Source organism: Thunnus thynnus, chromosome 22 (assembly GCF_963924715.1).
Source record: "Thunnus thynnus chromosome 22, fThuThy2.1, whole genome shotgun sequence".
Classification (NCBI taxonomy): domain Eukaryota; kingdom Metazoa; phylum Chordata; class Actinopteri; order Scombriformes; family Scombridae; genus Thunnus; species Thunnus thynnus.
The window spans coordinates 19,670,415-19,692,178 of NC_089538.1; the positions used below are offsets into that span (position 1 = coordinate 19,670,415).

At 39.8% G+C, this 21,764-nt stretch overlaps 1 protein-coding gene across 2 annotated transcripts in view; it reads left to right on the forward strand.

The window, feature by feature from the left end:
* The window catches only part of tnfsf10l (TNF superfamily member 10, like), a 73,630-nt gene extending 54,647 nt beyond the window's left edge, over positions 1-18,983 (forward strand). The window contains exons 3-8 of one of the 2 annotated variants that reach the window (XR_010925257.1): positions 5,845-5,881; positions 6,002-6,109; positions 8,744-8,907; positions 11,104-11,214; positions 11,309-16,667; positions 16,711-18,983. Coding sequence is in view for 1 of the 2 variants with exons in the window: in XM_067579008.1 (XP_067435109.1) it covers positions 5,845-5,881; positions 6,002-6,109; positions 8,744-8,907; positions 11,104-11,214; positions 11,309-11,494 (606 nt within the window). In the remaining variant the exon portion in view is untranslated. Of the gene's footprint in view, positions 1-5,844; positions 5,882-6,001; positions 6,110-8,743; positions 8,908-11,103; positions 11,215-11,308 lie in introns of both variants that reach the window. The other variant, XM_067579008.1, reaches the window with a different exon arrangement.
* Positions 18,984-21,764: the final 2,781 nt, after the last annotated feature.

Here is a 21,764-nt window from a genome sequence, read left to right on the forward strand (position 1 = left end):
CCCTGTCAGAAGGCTTATGTAAGACACAAATTACACTTAAAATCTAGTAATAGTAGTGAACCTGCATTACAATCTAAGAGTGTGAGAATTTAGCAGGCGTAAGGCTTCTAAGGAAAGACATTGTTGAGCAATATTTTGGGAAATGTAGGGTCCTGCATGTATGATTCATGATCCACAATATTGGCAGGAAGTCAGGATATTTTGGCCTCCGCTGCTTCATTTTTAATCTTTCTTTTTTTGAAAAACTGTCTCCTGCTTTATGGCAGTGCAGTACAAAGTTGTTGGAGTGCCATCTTAAACGTAGAAATGGATGAGACTTGTCAAAAAGGAATTTTTTTTTTTTTTTTTTTTTACTCACATGTCTGTTACTTATTTCTGCTTTGTATCTCTTTTTTTAGCTTTTGGCCAGACGAAGAATGACGTGAAGAAATCTTGACTTTTTTTTTTTTTTTTCTCGCTTCTCTCTTTTGTCTCTGTTGTTCTAAACAGGGTGAAAGAGCAGAGTTCAGGGTTTTGTTTGTTGTTGTTATTGCAGCTGGAGATGTTTTAAGGACTTGTGGTGTTAAAGACAACTCTAAAACCCGGAGACACACACACACACACAACGCTGACAGTGCTCTATATGGACACACATAAGGTCACGCTGGCAGTGAATTCGAACTTTGAAGCTTGTCACATCAGAGGCTACAGACTGATTTACTGGAAACAAAAGCGGTGCATTAAACGAGGGCAGGGGTGTAGTCTTTCACAGTAAACCACCGCATGACAACCACTAAAACCCTCATTAAGGGTGAAACCCGCAAATGCATAAACAGGACTTACTTCCTGGTGGCAGAAAACAAGCCTAGAAGCCTTTGATCCACATGGGGCAATGGGGTGGAGGGGGGGGGGGGGGGGGTCATTAACCGCCTGTCAAGGTCAGATCTACGGTATTTATTGCTTAGAAAAAAAGTTGATCAGAAGGTATTTTACTTCATGGTAAAGGTCACATCAGGGTTTCATTTATGCAAACAAAAGGGCTTTCATTGTCATTTTATTGACCAAACAGTTCATAATGGAGACAGATTGGAACTTTTTATTTGCTCGCTCACAATGCTGCTGTAACAACAAAAGGTGTTTGAGAGCAAGTAAAGCTCCAGCAGCTCCCGTATAACGTCATCAAAAGGTCATCTCGGTGCCCCCAAAGGTATGCATGCCACACGGTCCTGGGTTTTTGACCTTTCAGCCTCAGAAATAATTTAAAAATAAGAGGAATCCTTGACAGCATGAATGAAGCGTGAAAGACACAGGCAAAAAAAAACACACAACATTTCTAACTGGCTGAGGAGACATCCCAACATCTGACACGGGATGACATCATTGAGAAGACATCCAACAACAGAGTCATCAGTTTACACGGCTCCCAGACTAAGCCATAAAAATACCTGCACATAAAACACAACACGGTTCTGAGAGAGAAGAAATGAAAATAGAGAGGAACTCCACTATATGAAGCTTCTGACATGTTATATGAGCATCATTCATTCATTCCAGCTCATTTGCTGGCAGCTATTTAAGTGGTGAATGACTCAAATAAGTTTCTCAACCTCCTCCGACAAACACAGTAACTCTTTCCAGGTTTCACATTAAAGCTGTGCTGGAAGTCATCAGGTATCAGCGTCAATTTCCAGAAGTCTTTTAGGTTTTAGTTCCTGGTTAAATATTCTTAAGCAACATCCTGCTGGTAATCTTCCACATTCCAAAAATACTCCATTAATGGAAAACATCCGTAAAAAGCAATTATTGGTGATTTTTTTTTCTTTTTTTGCAGTAAGTTGATATTTTTTCATTATCTTGGATTTTTTCATAGATCAGATAGATCAGATTTTATTATATTTTCTTTTTTTATTACAGTATTAGATGCTGCAAAACTACGTGTTGCACATTTAAGAGAAAAATAGGGAAAGAATACAGCCTCAATATCGACCTTGTGAGGCTGTACTGAGGCACAGCGATGCTAAATGCTAACATCAGCCTGCTAACATGCTCACAGTAGCCATGCTAACACGCTGACATTTCCATATTGGTTTAGTATGTTAGAATAATAACATTTGCTAATAATAAAGTAGAGCTGAAGCTGATAGAAATGTCCATTTTGCAGTTATTTGGTTGCACATTTAAGAGAAAAATAGGGAAAGAATACAGCCTCAATATCAACCTTGTGAGGCTGTGCTGAGGCACAGCGATGCTAAATGCTAACGTCAGCCTGCTAACATGCTTACACGCTGACGTTTCCATATTGGTTTAGTACGTTAGCGTAACAACATTTGCTAATAATAAAGTAGAGCTGAAGCTGATAGAAATGTCCATTTTGCAGTTATTTGGTTGTAAACGAAGGTATTGGACAAGTTGAAGTTTCGAGTGATTATTACGACCCAAAACCACAACTATCAATCTCATGGTGTCAAGGTGGCGTTAGACCAAATGTCTCATGGTGTCAGGGCGTCACTGAAGTCCGTAGAATTCATCTTCTTCTAACCATATGTGTTTTTACACAATTTCGTGCCAATCTTTATCGTAGATGTTGAGATATTTCACTGGATGAGGGAAACTTTGACCTGCTGGTGGCGCCAGAGGGAAAGTGATGGGAATTACCGAAGTCATTAGGGTTCATCTTCTGTGGACTTTGAACATCTGGACCAAATTTCATGGCAATCCATCCAGTAGTTGTTGACATATTTCAGTCTGGACTCAAGTGGAAGACCAAACCGGCGTCGCCATTCATTCGTGCAACTCGCCAAATAAAAACATTTTCTTATTATGTTGAGAGAAAACGTAATTCAGCCGGCATTACATTTCTAGCAAAACATACCTGCTGTTTAAGTTTAATAGTATATAAATGTAATTTCTAGGAGACAGGGTTGAAAATACACAATTATAATGTTTCAGCCCATGTAAGACTCCATTAAAGGACAGAAAACCAAACAGCTATGAACGTCCTGAATGTAACAAAACTAAGAGCAGCATTATCTCAAGATGTTTTACCATTTGAATAAACACTAATCCAAAGTAATTCAGTAATTCAGGCCATTCATGTTGGCATTTTATTGGGCTAAATTCTACAAATAACCCATTTCTGATGGATGTAATTAGATAATTGAAAGGTTTCAGCGTTACAAATGCATGCTGTTGTCTTTAGCGGACAGGTATGCCACAATAAAAACCCTTATTACCAGATATTATCCTTATTATGTTAACTGACTTTTCATTTAAAGAGCAGAATAATCGCTTCAAGCTGCTCAATCAAACAAGAGTTTTAAAAAAAAAAAAAAAAGTGCCCTGAAGGTTTTCTTACATTACAAACCACCAGTAGAGATAGCGGCGCACTGATTGGACGTACAGTTTAATTGTTGCGAAACCAGATGACACCTGATGGAAATGCTCTGTTTATTTGCGCTCTGGTGATATGTTTAAAAGATACTGCAAGTGTTCTGGGAAGTCGTTATTGTTCAACTCTTTTGTTGTGGTGTTTGAGACATCGTGGGCTTATTTTTCCTCCACTTTAGAAGAGACCGTTATTTGCAGCCATCTGTGCTTGTTGTGTGTGCGCAGAAAAAAAACCCAATTAACATTTCATTGTGCAAAATTGATTCATGTCTTCACGAGTGCAGGAAATAATTCCTTAAAAATATTCCTCCATCGCTACCTTAAATTGTCGTATTAATGTCATCTTAGTCAATTAATTTCATGCAGGTTTGACCAGATGTATTCACATTTAACCGCATACGGTAGGTTATAAATACAAACCAGATGCAAACAGTGAGTATGAAAATATTGACAGTGGCGTTCACCTTTAAACATTCAACTGATCAGAAGTCTCTCAGGATGCCATAGTAAGCTTCCACCGCTGCGTGGAACATAAATTATGCATGAAGCCCGTACAGCTGATTTCACTCTTTAGCCATCCAATAGTTTCCCATGTGAGCTTTTAAGCGTTAAAGACAGCCGAGACATGTTGAACTTGTATATTAAAAACATGCTGTTCTGGAGTCACCTTGACAGAGGGCCCTGAAAAAAAAAAAAAAAAACCCCACAGTGGGTCCAAGTGTCTGAAAAAAATCCCCCTGCGTTTCATACTTTTTTCTTCTTGTTCAACTGCAGCCACCTGCGGGGCATAAAATCTGTTGGCAATTTTCTCCCTTTCGTTAAGCGTGTGTGTGACTGTGCGCATGTAATTTTCTGCTTTCAGGAACTGAGGAACGTGAGGCCGAGACAGGCACGCTAGGCGTAGCGAGACGAGCTAGCACAGCCAAATCCACACTCTGTACTCCACTGTATTGTGTTCCCCTTAGAGTATATAGGATATACAGAGATATACACAAGAGGAGGACGGAGGGAGGCGGAGGTGGAGGGGGGGGAGGACTGCTGGCATTCACACCAACACACACACACTCAGACACACACGCCAAACCCCAGAGCGATCATGTCCAATTTGCAGGTTGGGTTGAACGTGTGCAGGAGAAACAGGCCCGCTGCCAAGAATAATACCACGGTTATAGCTGGATGACCATTAAAAACAGTGGTGAAATTAATCATATTCATGATTTTTGTGGCATTTCAGTAAATTAATTGGGTAGATTTATACCAGAAGGGGCTTCAGGGCACCTTAGACAGGCCACATGACTAGTAACAGGTGATTAAACTTGTGACCTTTTAGCTTACGCGGGGTGAAAAGATGTATAACATGGTAGGAAAATAAAGCAGGAGAGAGATGGAACAAAAAAAAAAGAATAACGGCGAAAGGTTTAGGGAATAGGATTAAAGAATCGGACTTTGAGCGATGAGAGAATGACAAAAAAGAGACAGACAGCATGTTAGAATAGAGTAAAAAGATATATATGGAGATGTATACGAAGAAAAAAGGCGAATGAAGGGTGATTTACAAAGTGGGGAAGACAAAAATAAGCGTCAGTATGTGAGTGTGTGAGAAGAGGAGACTTACAGAGTGTGTGAGAGGGGAGATAATGCATCTGTGTGTGTGTATGGACATACAGCATATATTTCCATGAACTAGCCGTGTCTACATCTGGGGAAGATGAAACGGAGGCCCGGCTCGGTGGGAGCGAGGGATGACACAGAGGAGCAAGGGGAAATAAAACAGAGACAGGACGGAGAGAGGGAAGATGGGGAAGAAAGAAGGGGAACTTTAAAGGTTTATTACTGCGATGATAGAGGGAGGCAGCAGAGGAGAAACAGATACCAGAGGGAAGCAGCAGGAAAGATGACATCGCTGGTCCTCCAACCGTTTTATTGAGGAAAATGTTTAAAACAGAAAACAAAATAGCCTTTAAAAGGGAGATATTATGCTTTTTTGTGTGGTTTTCTGTTATTTTCATGCTGTTATGATGTCAGATGTCTTTGTTAAACATGGTCAAAGTTCAGAAAATATCACGCCTGTTGCAGCCTATACAAACACACACACACGTATCTATAGTCATAACCACAAAACTAGCATTAGTCACCCGGTATCAGATGCTTTACCATCACTTCTGAGGAACAATAGAAAGATTGTGAGTTTATAATCAACCTCACTCATAAAAGTTAAGCAAACAACTTAGGATGGGTTTGAACAGCCGCTTTGCTCTTCAAAAGCACAAACAGTCCTTATGTCAAGATTTATAAACTCCAAACTCTTTATTACTGGAAGGTAAACACACTCAACCTGCTGTCCTGTGAGTCACAAATACTCTTTAGCACTTTTAATGTGTTGCAACAGAAGAAAGGAGCTTTGATAATGATGCTGTAGTTTTTTTTTTATTTTTTGCTTCATATTTGTGACCCGTATGTTTGCACGTTTTCTTTCAGGTGACAGAGAACATCATCTCAAAACAAACCTTCATGGGTGAGCATCTCACACACACACACACACACACACACACACACACACACACAGAGAGTCTTAAATCAAATCCATCCACAGGTTCATTTCTGACATTCTTTCATTTCCTCTCTCTCCCCTCAGAGGCGAGAACCATGCCTCGCCCTTTCAACAACTCGGGGTCAAAGTTTATGACCTCTGTGGTCCAGAGGCCGTCTGCCCACTTGACCCTCAGAGACACCAGCTCTCAAGGTGAGGCGTTTGTGTGTGTGTGTGTGTGTCAGCGGTTTGATCTGACGTCGCTTCTTTTGAGTCAAAGGGTTTCTGGAAGAATGAAAATTGAGTGAAGTGAGTTGAATGAACTGGCTGTAGGCTGAACCAGCAAGTTTATAGATGAGAGTAATGGAGCATATGTGCGTTATAAAATGTGGAATTTGAAGATGGTATGTGTGTATATGTGTGTGGGTGTGTATATATGTGTGTGTGTGTGTGTGTGTGTGTGTTATCCAGACCTTTGCATCGTTTCATCAGAAATTGGCGTGCAAGCTTAAGGGTGTTGACAATCTGGCAAAGGCTGCCTGATGTTATTTCCATTGACTTGACAAAGGGCAAGGAACGTGTGTGTGTGTGTGTGTGTGTGTGTCTGTGTGTGTGTGTGTGTGTGTGTCCGTGTGAGGGAAGAAGGAAGAGAGGGTGAGGTTCACACGTTCAGCTTGGATTTCTTATAAGGAAGTGCAACAGTGAGAGAGAATTTGAGAGTTGACCTTGATTTTTTTCTCTTTTTTTTTTTTTTTGTTAATAAAACGTTATCTTACGAATGTGACGGAAACAATGACGCGCTAGCTAACCTAGACCTACCACACACACACACACACAAACACGAACACACACACACACACACACACACACACACACACACACACACACACACACACAAACAGGACACAAACCATTACAGAACAGCAATTTGGAAAAATCTTAATGCTAATCATTACAAAAATAATGCATGTTGATTTAGTTGGCAGTATTTAAACTCCGTAAGTGTTTCTGCTTCCATTGTTGATGGTCGGCTCCACATTCCTGCACAATATGCAAAGTTGCACATGAACACATACAGAGGAAATGATGAATGTCGTAGGTCACCGGCTAATGTCTAACAAGTTGGCCAGCAGACAAACTGGCAGTGTTTTATTTCCCAGAGAGAGGATAAGGCAGTGGCCGGTCTTTCAAAGACACAGAAAAATACTTATTTCTGATTGGCTGGCAGCTGAATGGTAAATTGATAATAGCAGGACACCTTTACCTTTCCAAATCAATACACATTGTGTATTAACTGCAGGTAACCATAGCAACAAGGCTTCTACGTCATGCTACGGCATGTTATCAGTTACCTTTCACTGGTGAAATGCACTTAATCACCCCCACGTCATCCTTTATTTTCGTTTATCAGGCCAACTACAAATGTATTGTTAGTTACTTATCTATTGACAATGGAAGATTTCAAAGACTTTTTTTCCGTCTCTCTATTTGGTTTTGTGATTTTCTTAATTTCGTTGGCAATTTTTGGGCTTCATGTTTAGAGATTTGTCTTATAAAAACCACCGCTCACTGCAGGTGTCACCAAATTAACGCCATTCATGCCTCACGAATGCAGACGAGCTGTTTGCATTCACCAAAAACAACAAAAAAACACGCAGAGGTGTTTATTTCCTGCACTTGTGTTGACCAAAGCTAAACACCTGTTTGCATCCAGAGTGCCAAACATTATTTAATGTCATTTAAAACCCTTCACACTCCCACAGGGGAGGGCAAAAAGGGGAGAGAACTGGAAATGACTTGAGAGGCGAGGGGGGGAAAGTATACACTGATGCACCTGAAGTGAATATTTCTGAGGTCAGGTGGAGTTTTACGTGACAGCGGCTGTCAAACTAGAAGAGAAAGATGCTTCAAAATATGGATTCTTTGCATGTAAGAAGATACAGAATAATCTTATGGATTTTACTGTGATAGTAGCAGCAAGAAACAGACACATATGAACAGAAATATAAGAAATATGTCCACTTTGGTTATGTATTGCATGTGTTGGGAGAGCAGAGAGACTTGATGTACCAGTTAAAGTTTAAATTTACATGTTGTCCTCATCCTCCTGTCTTTAAGCAGAGATATAACGTGTTTCCATTTCATATACTGCAATTTATACATCACTTGAGACAAAAAAAAACAGCTTTTCATGCTTTGAATACTAAGTAATAATTAAGATTATGACCGCTATGTGCATGAAAACACTCAAGGGGAGCTTCATGTCCCTCATGAGGATGAAGACTTTCAGACGTTACCTATTGGATCTTCACTTTCACAGCATTTTCAAAACTACACTGACAGATTAACAACAGTCACAGTAATGATAACGTAGTTTTTTATATTTCTCTCAGTACGTCAGCTGTTGCCGGACCTTTTTACGAAACTTTAGGGAATGATGCTCCCCGTTGCTCAATTCTGGCAGTTTTAAAGCTGACCTATGAGGAGTGCTGCTCTCGGGTCGCATATTTCATCACTGGTTCTGTTTTCTGTAGCATTGTTTTGTTAGTCGCTGCTGCTGTTGGGTTTTTGGCAAACACTCCTTGATATGATGCACCTTCTCTTTGCTCAATCTATAGAGCTTTGGCTCTGTTTTCCTTTTTTATCAGAACCATACTTTATGGAGTGAGCTTCAGTATTTGGACTTGGTATGTTGACTTTGTAAGAGGATTTGAATTTCCTTCTGTTTTATGTTCTGCAAGTTTTTCTGACTATTTATCTGTGACCCAATCCTTCCTACTTCTGTTTTAAATTAGTTTATCTGGACGTCTCTCACCGCCCTTCTGTCTCTCGCCTCTTCATCAACAGGGTTCCCTCCATACCCAATCCCCACGCCAGGTCTCCACCAGTCCTGTCGTCATGTGGTCCGCACATGGGCCAATCAGAGCTTTGGAGCTCACCTGCACAACATGACCCTGTCCAATGGGAAGCTGCGAGTGCCTCAGGATGGGCGGTACTACCTGTACTCACAGGTGATAATTCTCTACTTTTGGTACCATTTTGTTGAGAGGAAAACTTAAAGTATGTGTGTTTCTTTGATGCAAACATGTTTCTGAACACATTTTGGAAATAAATACTATAGTTGCCTATAGATTTTGTTTTGCTGTTTTACATGACTGTTGAAATGATTGCAGTTATGATGATGAATTAGCACCATGACTTGACAGCATCAAAAGACAAAGCGGACCTACTCGTGATTTTGCTTAACACTAACTACTAGGGCTGTCAAAGGTAACGTGATAATGATGCGTTAATGCAAATTTGTTTTAACACTACTAATTCTTTGACAGCATTAACACAGGTACTGTTATGTTGACCCTTTGCCTCACCTGTAGTTTAGCCCTCTAGCATTAAGTTGGACGGCAACTAGCAAGTAACAATGGATAAAGAAAAAGGCATTTTGAATGGCAAGTTCAGTTTTAAAGTCCTGTCAGAGGGGTCTGTCAACAAGACCAAAGTTATTTGTAGTAACTGAACTGAATTACTACTGTAGTACATCTTAAATACCATTTGCTAGCAAAGCACACAGCTAACGCTAATACAGGCAGCCTCAGTAAAACAATAATAATAAGGCAAATTCGTTTTAACGCCACTAATTCTTTGACGCATTAACACAGGTACTGTTATGTTGACCCTTTGCCTCACCTGTAGTTTAGCCCTTTAGCATTAAGTTGGATGGCAACTAGCAAGTAACAATGGATAAAGAAAAAGGTATTTTGAATGGCAAGTTCAGTTTTAAAGCCCTGTCAGACTGATCTGTTGACAAGGCCAAAGTTATGTGTAGTTACTGTCGATGTGAACTGAGTTACTACCGGATTTGCTAGCAAAGCACACAGCTAACGCTAATACAGGCAGCCTCAGTAGCCTCCAACCATCCTGCTTGAAGCAAACCAGGCTTGATGTGTAGGAGGGAAACCCACGGACAAACCTACAAGCAGAAAGCTTTCAGCAGCAATAGCTCAATGTGTGGCTACAGCTTGCAGGCCAGTTAACACAGTGGAGGACGAAGGTCTGCATGAAATAATTCAGATTGCATCCAACGACTGCACTTGAATTGCCGTTGAGAGCGTCGAAGATACACAACCTGTATGATGACCAAAGAGTTAAAGTCATTTTCTTTCTTACAGTATACTTGCTTCCCACTGTTTCCAGCTCACTTTATTTATTTATTGCTTGGTTTTGCACTATCCTGTTTTTTATCCCATAGCAAAGAGGGATGTTTTTGTGAGCCTTTATTTTTCCCATGTGAGGTTGGACACAATTACATTGTGTGATTTGCTTTTGACTTGAGGAATCCAGGGAGCGATCTTTAATCAGTACTGGCGTAATGGAACATTTAGCCGGCCAATGTGCCCATCTGTTGCCTGTTGAACTTGAGTTTACCCTAAGTTAAGTTAAATGCTAAAACTGTGAGGGTTTCTGACAATCTCTGTCACTGTTTGGTGCTGTCAATTGATTTCCAACAATAAATACATACTGTATATTTGTATAAAGCAAGCATATCTTGTCCACTCCCATGTTGATAAGAGTATTAACACTTCAAAAATGTCCTTTTATGGCAATGAATTTTCCATTAACATATGGACAGTCATGCAATTAATCGCATTTGAATATTTTAATCGATTGGCAGCCATACTAACTACTTGTTGGACATTTGCAATTCATCCAAAATGTCAAACAAGGATTGGAAGAGAAACATATGCTCTAAAGACAAGACAGAATAAGAACGTAGGCCTACATCATCCATGTATCCCAAAAAAAATCCTCTAAACTGTGTCCATATGGGTGGATGGTCTAATCTAAAACATGGCGACAAATAATCTCTTTTTAATTATCTTTCAATTATATTTGACAGTGAATTGATAAATTGTTTAGTCTATAAATTGCCAGAAAATAAGGCTGAATCCCCAAAAGGGTTCTCAGAGCCCAAGGGGTCGTCTTCCTATTGCTTATTTAATCTAAATAACAGTTACAATCTCGGAGGGATTTAGTTTATAATGATATAAGGAAGAGAAAAGCCACATACAAATCCAAACATTATGGAGTCTAGGATGAAACTCCAAATTTCCTCTCAGTGTGTTACCGACATGCCTTAATAGCAAGGATGGAACAATCCTAATGCTTTATTTTAATCTTTCCTTCCATACCCTTCTCTCTCCTGCCCTCAGGTGTATTTTCGTTACCCGTCCCCAGCAGCCAGTGACGGAGACCAGCGCAGCGTCAGCCACCAGCTGGTGCAATGTGTCTACAAGAAAACCTCCTACCCGAGCCCCATACAGGTACAACACCACTTTTCACTTTACTCATGTGGAGTGATGCAAACCGCTGAATATCCTCCTCATCTTCATTTTCGCTTCTCTTCTATCCATGCAGCTCCTGAAGGGGGTGGGCACCAAGTGCTGGGCTCCAGATGCCGAGTACGCCCTCCACTCCGTCTACCAGGGAGGACTGTTTGAGCTGAGGGCCGGCGACGAACTCTTCGTCTCCGTCTCTTCGCCAACAATGGTCAACGCAGACGATTCCTCCAGCTACTTTGGTGCCTTCCGTCTGGACCTCTGAGAGGAAAGGAAGGAAGAAAAAGGAACTTAAGGGACAATGGATGGATAAATGGGTGGGCTGGAGAAAATGAGTTGGGGCCTTTTGAATATCCGTTAATTGGAAAAAAAAAGTTGTGGGATGCCGACCTGAATGTTGAATCTTCAATGTTTGGTTGGATAGATACACTGAAGGATGGAAGTATTGGGGTTTGAAGGCTTCGCTTGAGTGAGGAACACTACAAGAGGATGGGGTGAAAGGGAAAAAAAGAAAGAGTGGGTCCGTCTTCCTTACTCTCCATGAAGCAAAACCAAACCGTCGTGATCAAGATATGCAGAGATACATGTGCAATCGTGCAAAAAAAACATATGTGAGAATATACTTTTTTTTTTTTTTGTTGATTCTTGAGGAAGGAAATTTGTCTTTTGGATGTCAAAAAAAAGCCACAGAAAAACATTCGAGACTTTGGGGTCTTCCTGTTAGACGTGAATCGCCCAAAAAAAAAAAAAAAAAATTCGCCCACCCTGCTGCCTTTATCGTCACTAACAAACACATGAATCTCAACGTATCTTGGAAAAAGTCAGCTGCCTGCCTGTTTTTTTTTTGGGGAAGCAATCAGACCCTCGGATTTGGATTCCAGACCGAAGAATGTACAGACAATAAAAAACTCAATCCTCTGCATCGAAGATGTGAGGAGGGACTGTGGAGCGGTAGCAGAAGCAAATCAAATGATCGAACCAAAGCAACAACAACAACAAAAAAAAAAAAAATTGTGGAATATCTTGTTTTGTTTTGTTTTTTAAAAAGCGTGCCATGAGAGTACTGTACATAAGAATGGCTGAGAATGAGATTTAGACAATGAGTTGTGGTGATTTTTAAAAGTAATTAATATGTATTTTACCAGGACTGGACTTAAAACCACTTGGATTTTGCTGAGGACTATCTACACACACAACACTAGAGCTGTGGATTTTATGCAAAGACTTTTTTTAAGCGGATGGATAAGGGTTGCCTCTTTGTACTGATACTGACTGCTGAGAGGCAACACAGAGAGAGCTTTTTTTTGAACAAAGGAGTCTGCAATGAAAAGTGGAATGAAAACAAGGAGGAGGAAGAGGGAGAAATCTTGTAAATGCCAATAAGACTGAGCCCAGCAGCAAAAGATAAAAGGGAGAGAGAGAGAGAGAGAGAGAAAGAGGCTGAGGGTGGTATGCGGTCCAACCAGCCTGTGTTGTTGATCTCTCTCTTCTCTCTCTTTTGCTTTCCCCTCACGTCTTCTTTGTCTTTTCTTTTGACGTAAAGAATTTTATCTATCTTGTCTTTCCTGTCTAACCTGTGAAGCTGCGTTCGGTTTTATTTTAAGGATCGGTTAAGCAACCAACCAGAAAACGAATGGCATATGTCAACAAGATGACAGAAACAAATCCACATGGGCAACATCACTCACAGTGAGCATGGTTTTGAGATCAAAAGACAAAAAGGTCTAGGAATTTAGATTAAAAAGCTGGGCTAAAGTCGGCTGAAAAGTTCAAGGATCTTTAGACATTTAGGTCACACAAAACAGTTGTTTTGACAGTTTTTTAAGGACTTTACTTCAACTTGTAGGTAGAACCTGCTTCATATTAAAATACAGCCCTTGAAATGTTGGTGAAACACTGCCCAGTTTTTATCTAGATGTCTAGATATCCTCTCACCTGTAAATCACCTAAACTAGTTGCACAAACCAAAAAGCTTCATCTTCCTTTTAATTAAAATGTGAATTTAGGCACCGACACTAAATTTGACATTAATACACACCAGCCAATTAAAGTGCCAATGATATGTGTTTGTTTTAATGGTTAGTTGATCAGAAAAGTTGCTAAAAAGTTGATTCAAGTGCACCCGCATTGAAATATTCAGACACAAGAGATATACTTTAGTCACCTGGAAACACTGATACGTGCAGAAAAACACATGCAAACATTTTTAAGTAATTCTGATTCTATATGGCAGCTGGAAACAGACCCATATGCTGCAAATTTGGAACACAGAGTCCCTCGGCAAAAGTTTGTCAAGTGAACACAGAAAAGGTGAATTTCTAGCAAAACACAGAGGACGTTTAGTAACGGGACACAGACGCACAGAAAGAAAGATTTGGAAGACACGAGAGAGGATATTCGTAGACATAAACCATGCTCCGACTAGCACAAACCCCCCCCCCCCACATGCTTTGTCTCTGGCACGCACATAAAGCAGATAAACACACACACATACACTCCGAATCCAAGCTAGTCTGTGCTCGACAGACACACACATCATCCAATGTCACATTCAGTGTAAAGACAAACACACACTCTGACACACACCCTCATTTATCCACACTGTCTAGCCTCCTCCCCCGTGCCATCTGGTAGTTGTCAATGATCGGTCAGCGGCATGCAGCGAGGGAGTGTGTGTGTGTGTATTCATATATATATTCATATGTGTGTGTGCAGTTGAAAAGGGCTCGGTTCACATGGACAAATTCAGAAAACAACGTACACGCAACCTCGCTTTGTTTCTGTATGCAACGTTCACTTTGTTTTCTTTAGAGAAATGGATTTATACACTTAACCGCCTCACAGACACTTTAATAAATCCAGGCTAAACCCGTCCCTCTGGCACTACGGTTCATATATACCTGTGTATGTACTCTGGAAGGTTTTTACTGTAAGTATGTTTGAGAAGCTATGAAAACACGACGACGCATCCCGTTTATTTTCCTGCGCGAAGCACAAAATTGAAGGCAAATTTCATTGTGTTTGATTGCTGTTTTAACCGGAGGAGTTTTTTCGCACCTAATCACGGCTTTCTCTCAGCTCTCAGATGCTCCGTCTCATCAACATATACCGAGCTCGCTCTCCTTCTGTGAACTTGAGCCTAAATCTGTTTATTATCCGGGGTAAACTTCAATAATCGTACACGTCTTTTCTTTCTTACGCTCCAACCTAAACAAACAGCTCATTGAAACAGGTCCAGCGATGCGACATATACACACACACACACACACACACACACACACACACACACTGATAGTAAAACAGTAAGAATTCCTGGACCAGCTGGGAAAACTTGTGCATTGAATGTGTATGAGCTGTGTTTGTACTGGAGAGTTCTGTAGCTGTGAACATGTGTCGCACGCAGTGTTGCTGAGAAAATAAACAAATATTTGAACTTTCCCCCCTGTGTATGTGGAGATCTAGTGTGGCGGACAAACAAAGAGAGCGACCTTCAAGCGCTGATATCAGTCCCTGTGCAGGCATGCTTTTTAATCCAAAAAGGTCAAAATGATGTCTAAATTAAGCATCGGTTGAAAAATTAATGTGTTTTAGATTATAAATGACTATAATTTCTGTAGCATTTAGACAACATTATGACCTTAGAGAGTCATGTAGTCATTTAAATGCTTTCTAGATCAGTTGTTCCCAACTTGGGGTTACAAGATGATAAATGGGAAAGGAAAGAAGTTCTGCTACACAAATTTGTATTTATTTTGGATGATTTTTCTCTAATATTTGATTTTTTTCTGGAATATTTTTCCAAAAATAAAGGTAAATTTCATTACTTGGTGGATTTATGTGGATGCAAAAAGCCAAAAAAGTTTGGAACAACTGCTCTAGACGTCTTAAAAACTTTAACCTGGCATCTTTTAACTTCCATATAACCCAAATCAGCACCCACCTTGCTGCATTCACTCTGCTGAACACAGTGAATTTACTTTACAGTTTCTGCTCTGCAAATGACTCCTGACCTTAGACCTGTAGCAGTGGGTGTGTGAGAGAAGATAATAACTCTTGGGATCCGTAAATTACCTCACTGTTGCAAATAATTAGCGGTAGTACTGTTGGGATGTTGTCCAAACAACATTTTGTTAAGTGTCTTTGCAGGATGCACAACCCGTGACTCCAGCTGGTTGGTTAATTAAGTTGCAGGGGTTTAAATGGTTTTCATTTGCAGCATCCTGCAGAGTGAGCTCTTGCTCATATCTTAGCACTGTCATAATCCTCAACTTTTTACGAGATGACGAATAAACAAGCACCGGGTTGAAAGACCATAAGTCAGCTCGCACAGTGTGGGACCGTGTCATATCAAATCATCTCAATAATTGGGGACATCTAAATCAAATGCAGCATTTTTTTTTTAAAAAAAAGAAATAAACTCATCTGCTGATCATCATGAGCAGATTAATAGATGTAGCAAGTTCTAGACGACACAGATCTAATCAGCGCCGGGTTCCTGGTGACTCACCAATTTTCAGTTATCAGATCCAACAACAGTTTCACACCCAAAGGCAATTAACATACAACACAGTCATACATTTTAGAGTAGTCATATGATTTTGTTGGCTTGGCTCTGTACCGTTGTATATCCGTTTGAGACATTTTTATGAGGTTGAAGTGCAGATTTTTAGCTTTAAGGGTGTTGGATGGTGTTCATATCAATACTGGGTGAAATGTTTAGGACTTTTTTTTTATGGTCAAGCTGTAAACTGGCCTCAATCCAAATGATCATGTGTTCTATCTTCTGAATCAGAGGCAAAAATCCCCTGAAACAAGGAAGCTGGCTGGCTGTAGTAGAAGCCTTTTAAAGCGTCACCAGGGTGAGTACCAAGTGTCTGCTGACGTCTGATGGCAGACTTGACAGTTAAAAAGGATTCACAACCCAATAACAACTATGATGACTTTCTTTTTTGGGGGTTTTGTATAAAAATAGTGGCATTTCCAACAGTGTTCAACTGATGTGGATGTAAACACTGTCAACTCAGCACTTCAACCTCGTTTTAATGAGTCCGTCCTCCCAAGAAAAACAACACAATAGGTCGTAACATCAGTCGCCCAAAAGCAGCGTTTCAGTGACAGATGCCACAGCAGTTCAGATGACGATGATATATAGTATATTTCAACTATTTTGGAAGATTTGGAAGAGGAGTGGTGGACGGAGGCGTGAACCCAACGGTGGGCTTTAGCACAGATAAGGGCGCCAGATTAGAAAACACTCCAATGTGTCGTTCTGGAGGACTTTTAATACAGATCCAGTGTGCTGGTGTACAGAGCTAATGTCTCAGAAAAATGTGTACCTGTCATTTCTGACTACACTGCACTGTTTCCAAATTACATGGAAACTCGTACAAACCACAGAGAGAACAAAGATAAACTCCACACAGAAATTTCCCAGAAGGGTCGTGTTCAAATCCAGGACCTTTTTGTGAAGAAAAACAAAAGAATACACCAAGGTGATCAAATTAAGAAGAAAAACTACAGTAAAAAATGCATTTAAAATAAAACCAACTGTAGTTTTGTGCCTGTGTGTTACAGAGATTGCATGTACTGACATTTGAAACTATGAGTTAGCGGTCTGCTGTGAATCCAACATGAGGCTAATATCATCCATTACATTCTTGAAGAAGAAAACAACACAGCCAACAACACTGTGTAACTTGGCAGTGTGTATAATTGAATAACGCCGGTGTTTCATCTGTATGTTTGTCTTGTAAGTGGCTCTGTACAAAAATACACACACACACACGAGTGGTTTTGGACAAAAAGTGCCTTTTGAACTCCAGATCAGTTTCTTTTACAGTTTGTAGCAATACAGTAGAAATTGCCAGACCACAAGTTGGGACACATTGTCCATCATTTGCTCTTTGTTAAACCTGGAGAAAGATACTGGGCAGTTACCGTTAAGAGCTCTGAGATCTCGTACAAATCTGCTCTCGCAGTCGTTTCCACCTGTGCTCTGTTTTTATTCTCCTATCCAAGATTCATGCTGTGTTTATATTTTGAAAATACTGCGGCTTTCTGAACATAATTATATATTTCCCAAGGAATATCAATAGCCTTGTTTCAGTTTGAAAGACCGATGTATCTTAAAACAAAAGTCTCTCTTGCCCAGGCTTTTTGTAGAGGATGGAAAATTACAACCAACCAGCAAATGTTAAGATGCTGTAAAAATGTAGCTGTAACAGAGAATTAGTGGTTTATCTACCATGGCTAAGAAGTTAATTTGTTGGAAGGCAGATTATAGTTTTAGTTTTAGGAGTCACATCTACATTGGGAGTTAAATCTTAATTATCCTATTTAGGTTAGTTAGTAAGCTGTCTCCTGAGCTTCTAACATCACAAATATCATCTTTATGAATGGATGAAAACACTATAATTTCTGTTTATATTTTAAATCACAGTTCCTGCTGTTTCATTCCACTTTATCATAAAATTTTCTTTCAGTGTCTCCTGCAGGTGTAACCGAACCAATGAAATGATTTCTCCGTAGCATATCCAGCAAACATCTGTAGCTTATAAAACAATTGCTTTTTGGAAGTTGCTTTCACCCCTAAAAAAGTGAAATTTATGGTTTTTAAAAATGCAGGAAAATGGCTTAGTCGCCCCCCGCATCTGTTCTCAGTGTAAATATGGCATGACATCATGTTGCTGGCATCGAAAACGGATCAACATATCGACTCATCGGGACCAGATTGCTGACATCCGCCGACTACAATGTGTTCCCGCTTGTATCTGAGCATGACACAATGAAAAAACATGTTTGTAGCGGTGTAATCATGCTTGGCAAACTCATCAAATGACTCGACTGAAAGAGGATAAATGCAGTCCAGACCTCCAGTCTCTCTAAAACGTTCAGAATAAACTATTACTAAACTTGCGGGGACCCTAACTATCCCTTTGAATTCAGGCTTCAACTATAAATATACCCCTAAAAGAAGTGAGGACAGGCTAATTGTCCACAATTTGCGGGAGCTTTGCATCTCGTTTAAACTGAAACACAATAAGTCATAAGTCAAAAACACAATGAGTGGGGACATTTATCGCAGATGCACAGACACGCATACCGAGGCCTTTTTTTTGTTGCTGCTGTTTTTCTTTTACGTTGACGTCATTACCGCAGTTTTCTACTTTTAGACACTTGTGTAAATAGAGCACCAGCGTCTTGCTCAAAGGCACATCATGTACTATTTAGTTCACCTTCGCCTGCCAACGTTTTCCCAGCCGTCCCAGGGATTTGAACTAGCAACCTTCTGCTCACAATAAAAAAATTATAACTTAATTTATTTCCTCACCAACATTTGACATGTTTTGACCTCGATGACACCGACTCTCAGTGTGTGTTTGTGAGAATAGAGAAGAAAAGGAAAGGAAAGAGAGAGAAAAGCGGCAGATATGTAAACACACCCCAACACTAAAAGCAATACAGCCGTTATATTATAGCCTGGATAACATTTTTTCCAGATCTTTGTACATTTTTCCATGTCTCTGTCTAAAACACACACACACACACCACTCCCTCAAAGCACTGCCTATGAATTTAGATATTGTTCAACACATATAGCATCTTTTCCTTCTCTTAAAACCTAATTTGATACCACTTGAGGAATGTATGTACATGTAAAAGTCTTCTGTTGATTGTCCGGTGCTTTTTAAAGTGAAATAATGCTCCTTTGTGTTATTTTGTGCTCCAATAAAATGTCTATTCTCAGACTGGGATGTCCGTGTCGAAGCATTTATTTCTTTCCAAATGAAATCTAAAAGGAGATACGTAGCTTGTATTGAATGGTTCACTTGTTTCAGATTAGGAAGACAGATAAACACATTAAGTTATCACTGAACCACATTTAAAGGGGGACATGCTTTTTGTGATTTCCGGTCATTTTTATACTGTTATGACGTCGGACGTCTATGTTAAAGATGGTCAAAGATCCAAAACAAGAAGTGAACGCTTTGTTTACAAAGCTATCTCTACTTGTAGTGTCCTTGTGATGACGGTGGATTGTTGGTGCACGCCCGCAAACGGCCGTCTGTTCTGTAGCCTTTGTTGCTAATGTTGTTCCACGGGTTGTTCATGTCATTCATTCGCAATTTTTAGATTGGATTTCGACTCAAATGTCGACAATTTAAGAGGAAAAAGAAGCAAAATCTTACTATTACTGATTGTTATACATGGTGGGCTCATCGGGAGGCGGGCCTTAAAGAGACAGGAGCTAAAACAGCCTGTTTCAGACAGAAGCTGAACTGAGGGGCTGCATAAAGGGCAACTATAAGATAAATAAAGAGATTTTTAAACTGGAAATCATGCAAAGATATTCCAGTAGAGCCCCAGAATATAAATATAGACCTGGAAATGTGCATGATACGTCTCCTTTAAACATAAAAAGTTTCATTAGCTTGGGGAGATGTTAGCTAAATGCTCTTTTTACACTACTTATACTATAAGAGGCTGTAAAATGATACATTTCAAAGTACATTTTTTATTGTTGACATGCAGGGAGATATATGTTTTCATGAATTAAGATGGAACCATTCACTTTATGGCATCTTTCCAAAAATACCATGATTAATTGACTAATGCTGCTCCATAACAGCACTAAAACATTCATTCCTCTGGGACCCAATTTCCCAAAACCATCCAGGTAGCAGCTGTGATTGACTACAGATACTGTCTCAACTTAAATTTTTGGCACCATAATCAAACACTAACACATGTACGTTATGTGTATAATTTTCCTGTAGCTACAACTACTCCCTCAAGCTTTTATAATAACAAATGTGCTTTTAATCAATTTCCCTGTTTAAAAAAGGTTAATCTAGAACTGAGGCTCACCTTTGCACTGCGCCACATCCACACTGGAATCACATCATCTGGGGACATTCAGTGATTTGTGATAATTGCAGAGACCGTCGGTAATTTTGACTCTGTGTGAATCTACCATGTCTGTAATTTGTCGAGTAAAAATTCCAGCGCAAATTGCCTGCTATAATTTCGTTAAGATGGAGGTCTCCTGATAATACCGATCCCATGCAAACTGAGCTCTCAGTAACTGCGGCCGTAATTTGGCTTTTGGCAGAGCATCTCTATCTACATCCAGTGTGATATGGATATACTGTAGTAGTGAAATCAACAAAGGGATGTTTTGTTTTACGTTAAAGCGCTCTGCAACTGTGTAACCTCAACATGGAGACCGATGTAAGTAGCAAGAACAAACTAATAAACTGAGTAAAAAGGTGGATTAGAAGCATGCAAGTAAAAGAAAGAAAGCATTTTATTCTTTGTTATTTACTTGTCCCCATTAGCATAAGTGGATTCTAGTCTTCCTGGGGTTCACACAGCATGAACAACAATAAAACAAACAGCAATTTAAGCTCAAATTGATCAATAAAAACAACAAAAAGCTAAACAAGCCACATATAAAGATCAGAGAAAGTACTAACCATTTGTTTTTATTGTTTTGTACCTTTGGAAGTAGCTTTATCCCGTTTGAACAAGCTGCCAAACGGTCAGTGGGTAATTCATCTTTCACGTCGTAAATATCTCATGCAAATAGGTCTTAATCCTTTCAACCCTTGGTTTAGATAAAAAGAAAATATAAAAAGTTTTGTGCAAACTGAAATTGTTGGGTTTCTACTCATTACTTTTCTACAGAAAACAGGCTGTAAATGGATAAATGAGTGTCGACCTTAGCATTGTTTTGACAACACTACCTACCGCTATGCTAGCAGCTCTGTGAGGCTAAATGCTAATGTCAGCCTGCCAACATGCTGATGTTTAGCAGGTTTACCATCTTTTCCATCAGAGTTTAGCATGTTAGCATGTTAGCAAGTTAGCGCTAAACACAAAGTGCAGCTGAGGTTGATGGGAATGTCATTAGTTTTGCAGATATTTGCTCAATACACACAAAGTTTTGGACACATTGAATCTCTGACCTGGTGGTGGTGCCAAATGAAAAGTTGGGGGATCATCTCAGTTGTCTCAATTCATCCAGAGGGAGACATGAACATCTGCACCAGATTTCTTGGCAAAACATCCAATAGCTGTCAAAACAATTCACCCCAAAATGATAAACTTTTCATTGAGAGTATGTGGTATTTTTCTCATTCGAAACTTAACTAAAATCACCCCTTCTCTGAAGATTTGTATCTATATTTAAAGTTTAAAAGAAAATTGTTTGAAAGAAGAACAGCATGAAGCAGCAGAGGCAGAAATTATTGGTTTGGAGGCAATAACAGTTTAGATATCTTTCTGTCAAACTCAATACTCAAATATCCAGAAGATCTGATTCTTTATTGTCAGACAAAGTTCAAACCAGCAGCTGTGTTTTTTTGGTTCAACGCCACGAACACATGTCCAGTGATCTTAGTAACATCAGTGTGTTCTTAGATGTGTCAGTCCGGCTGTGTGTGTGTGTGTGTGTGTGCTTGCTTGGACGGAGCGACTTGGCAACACATCAAAAGCGGAAGCATCTGCAAGTGCTTTGCCACTAATCTCTCACC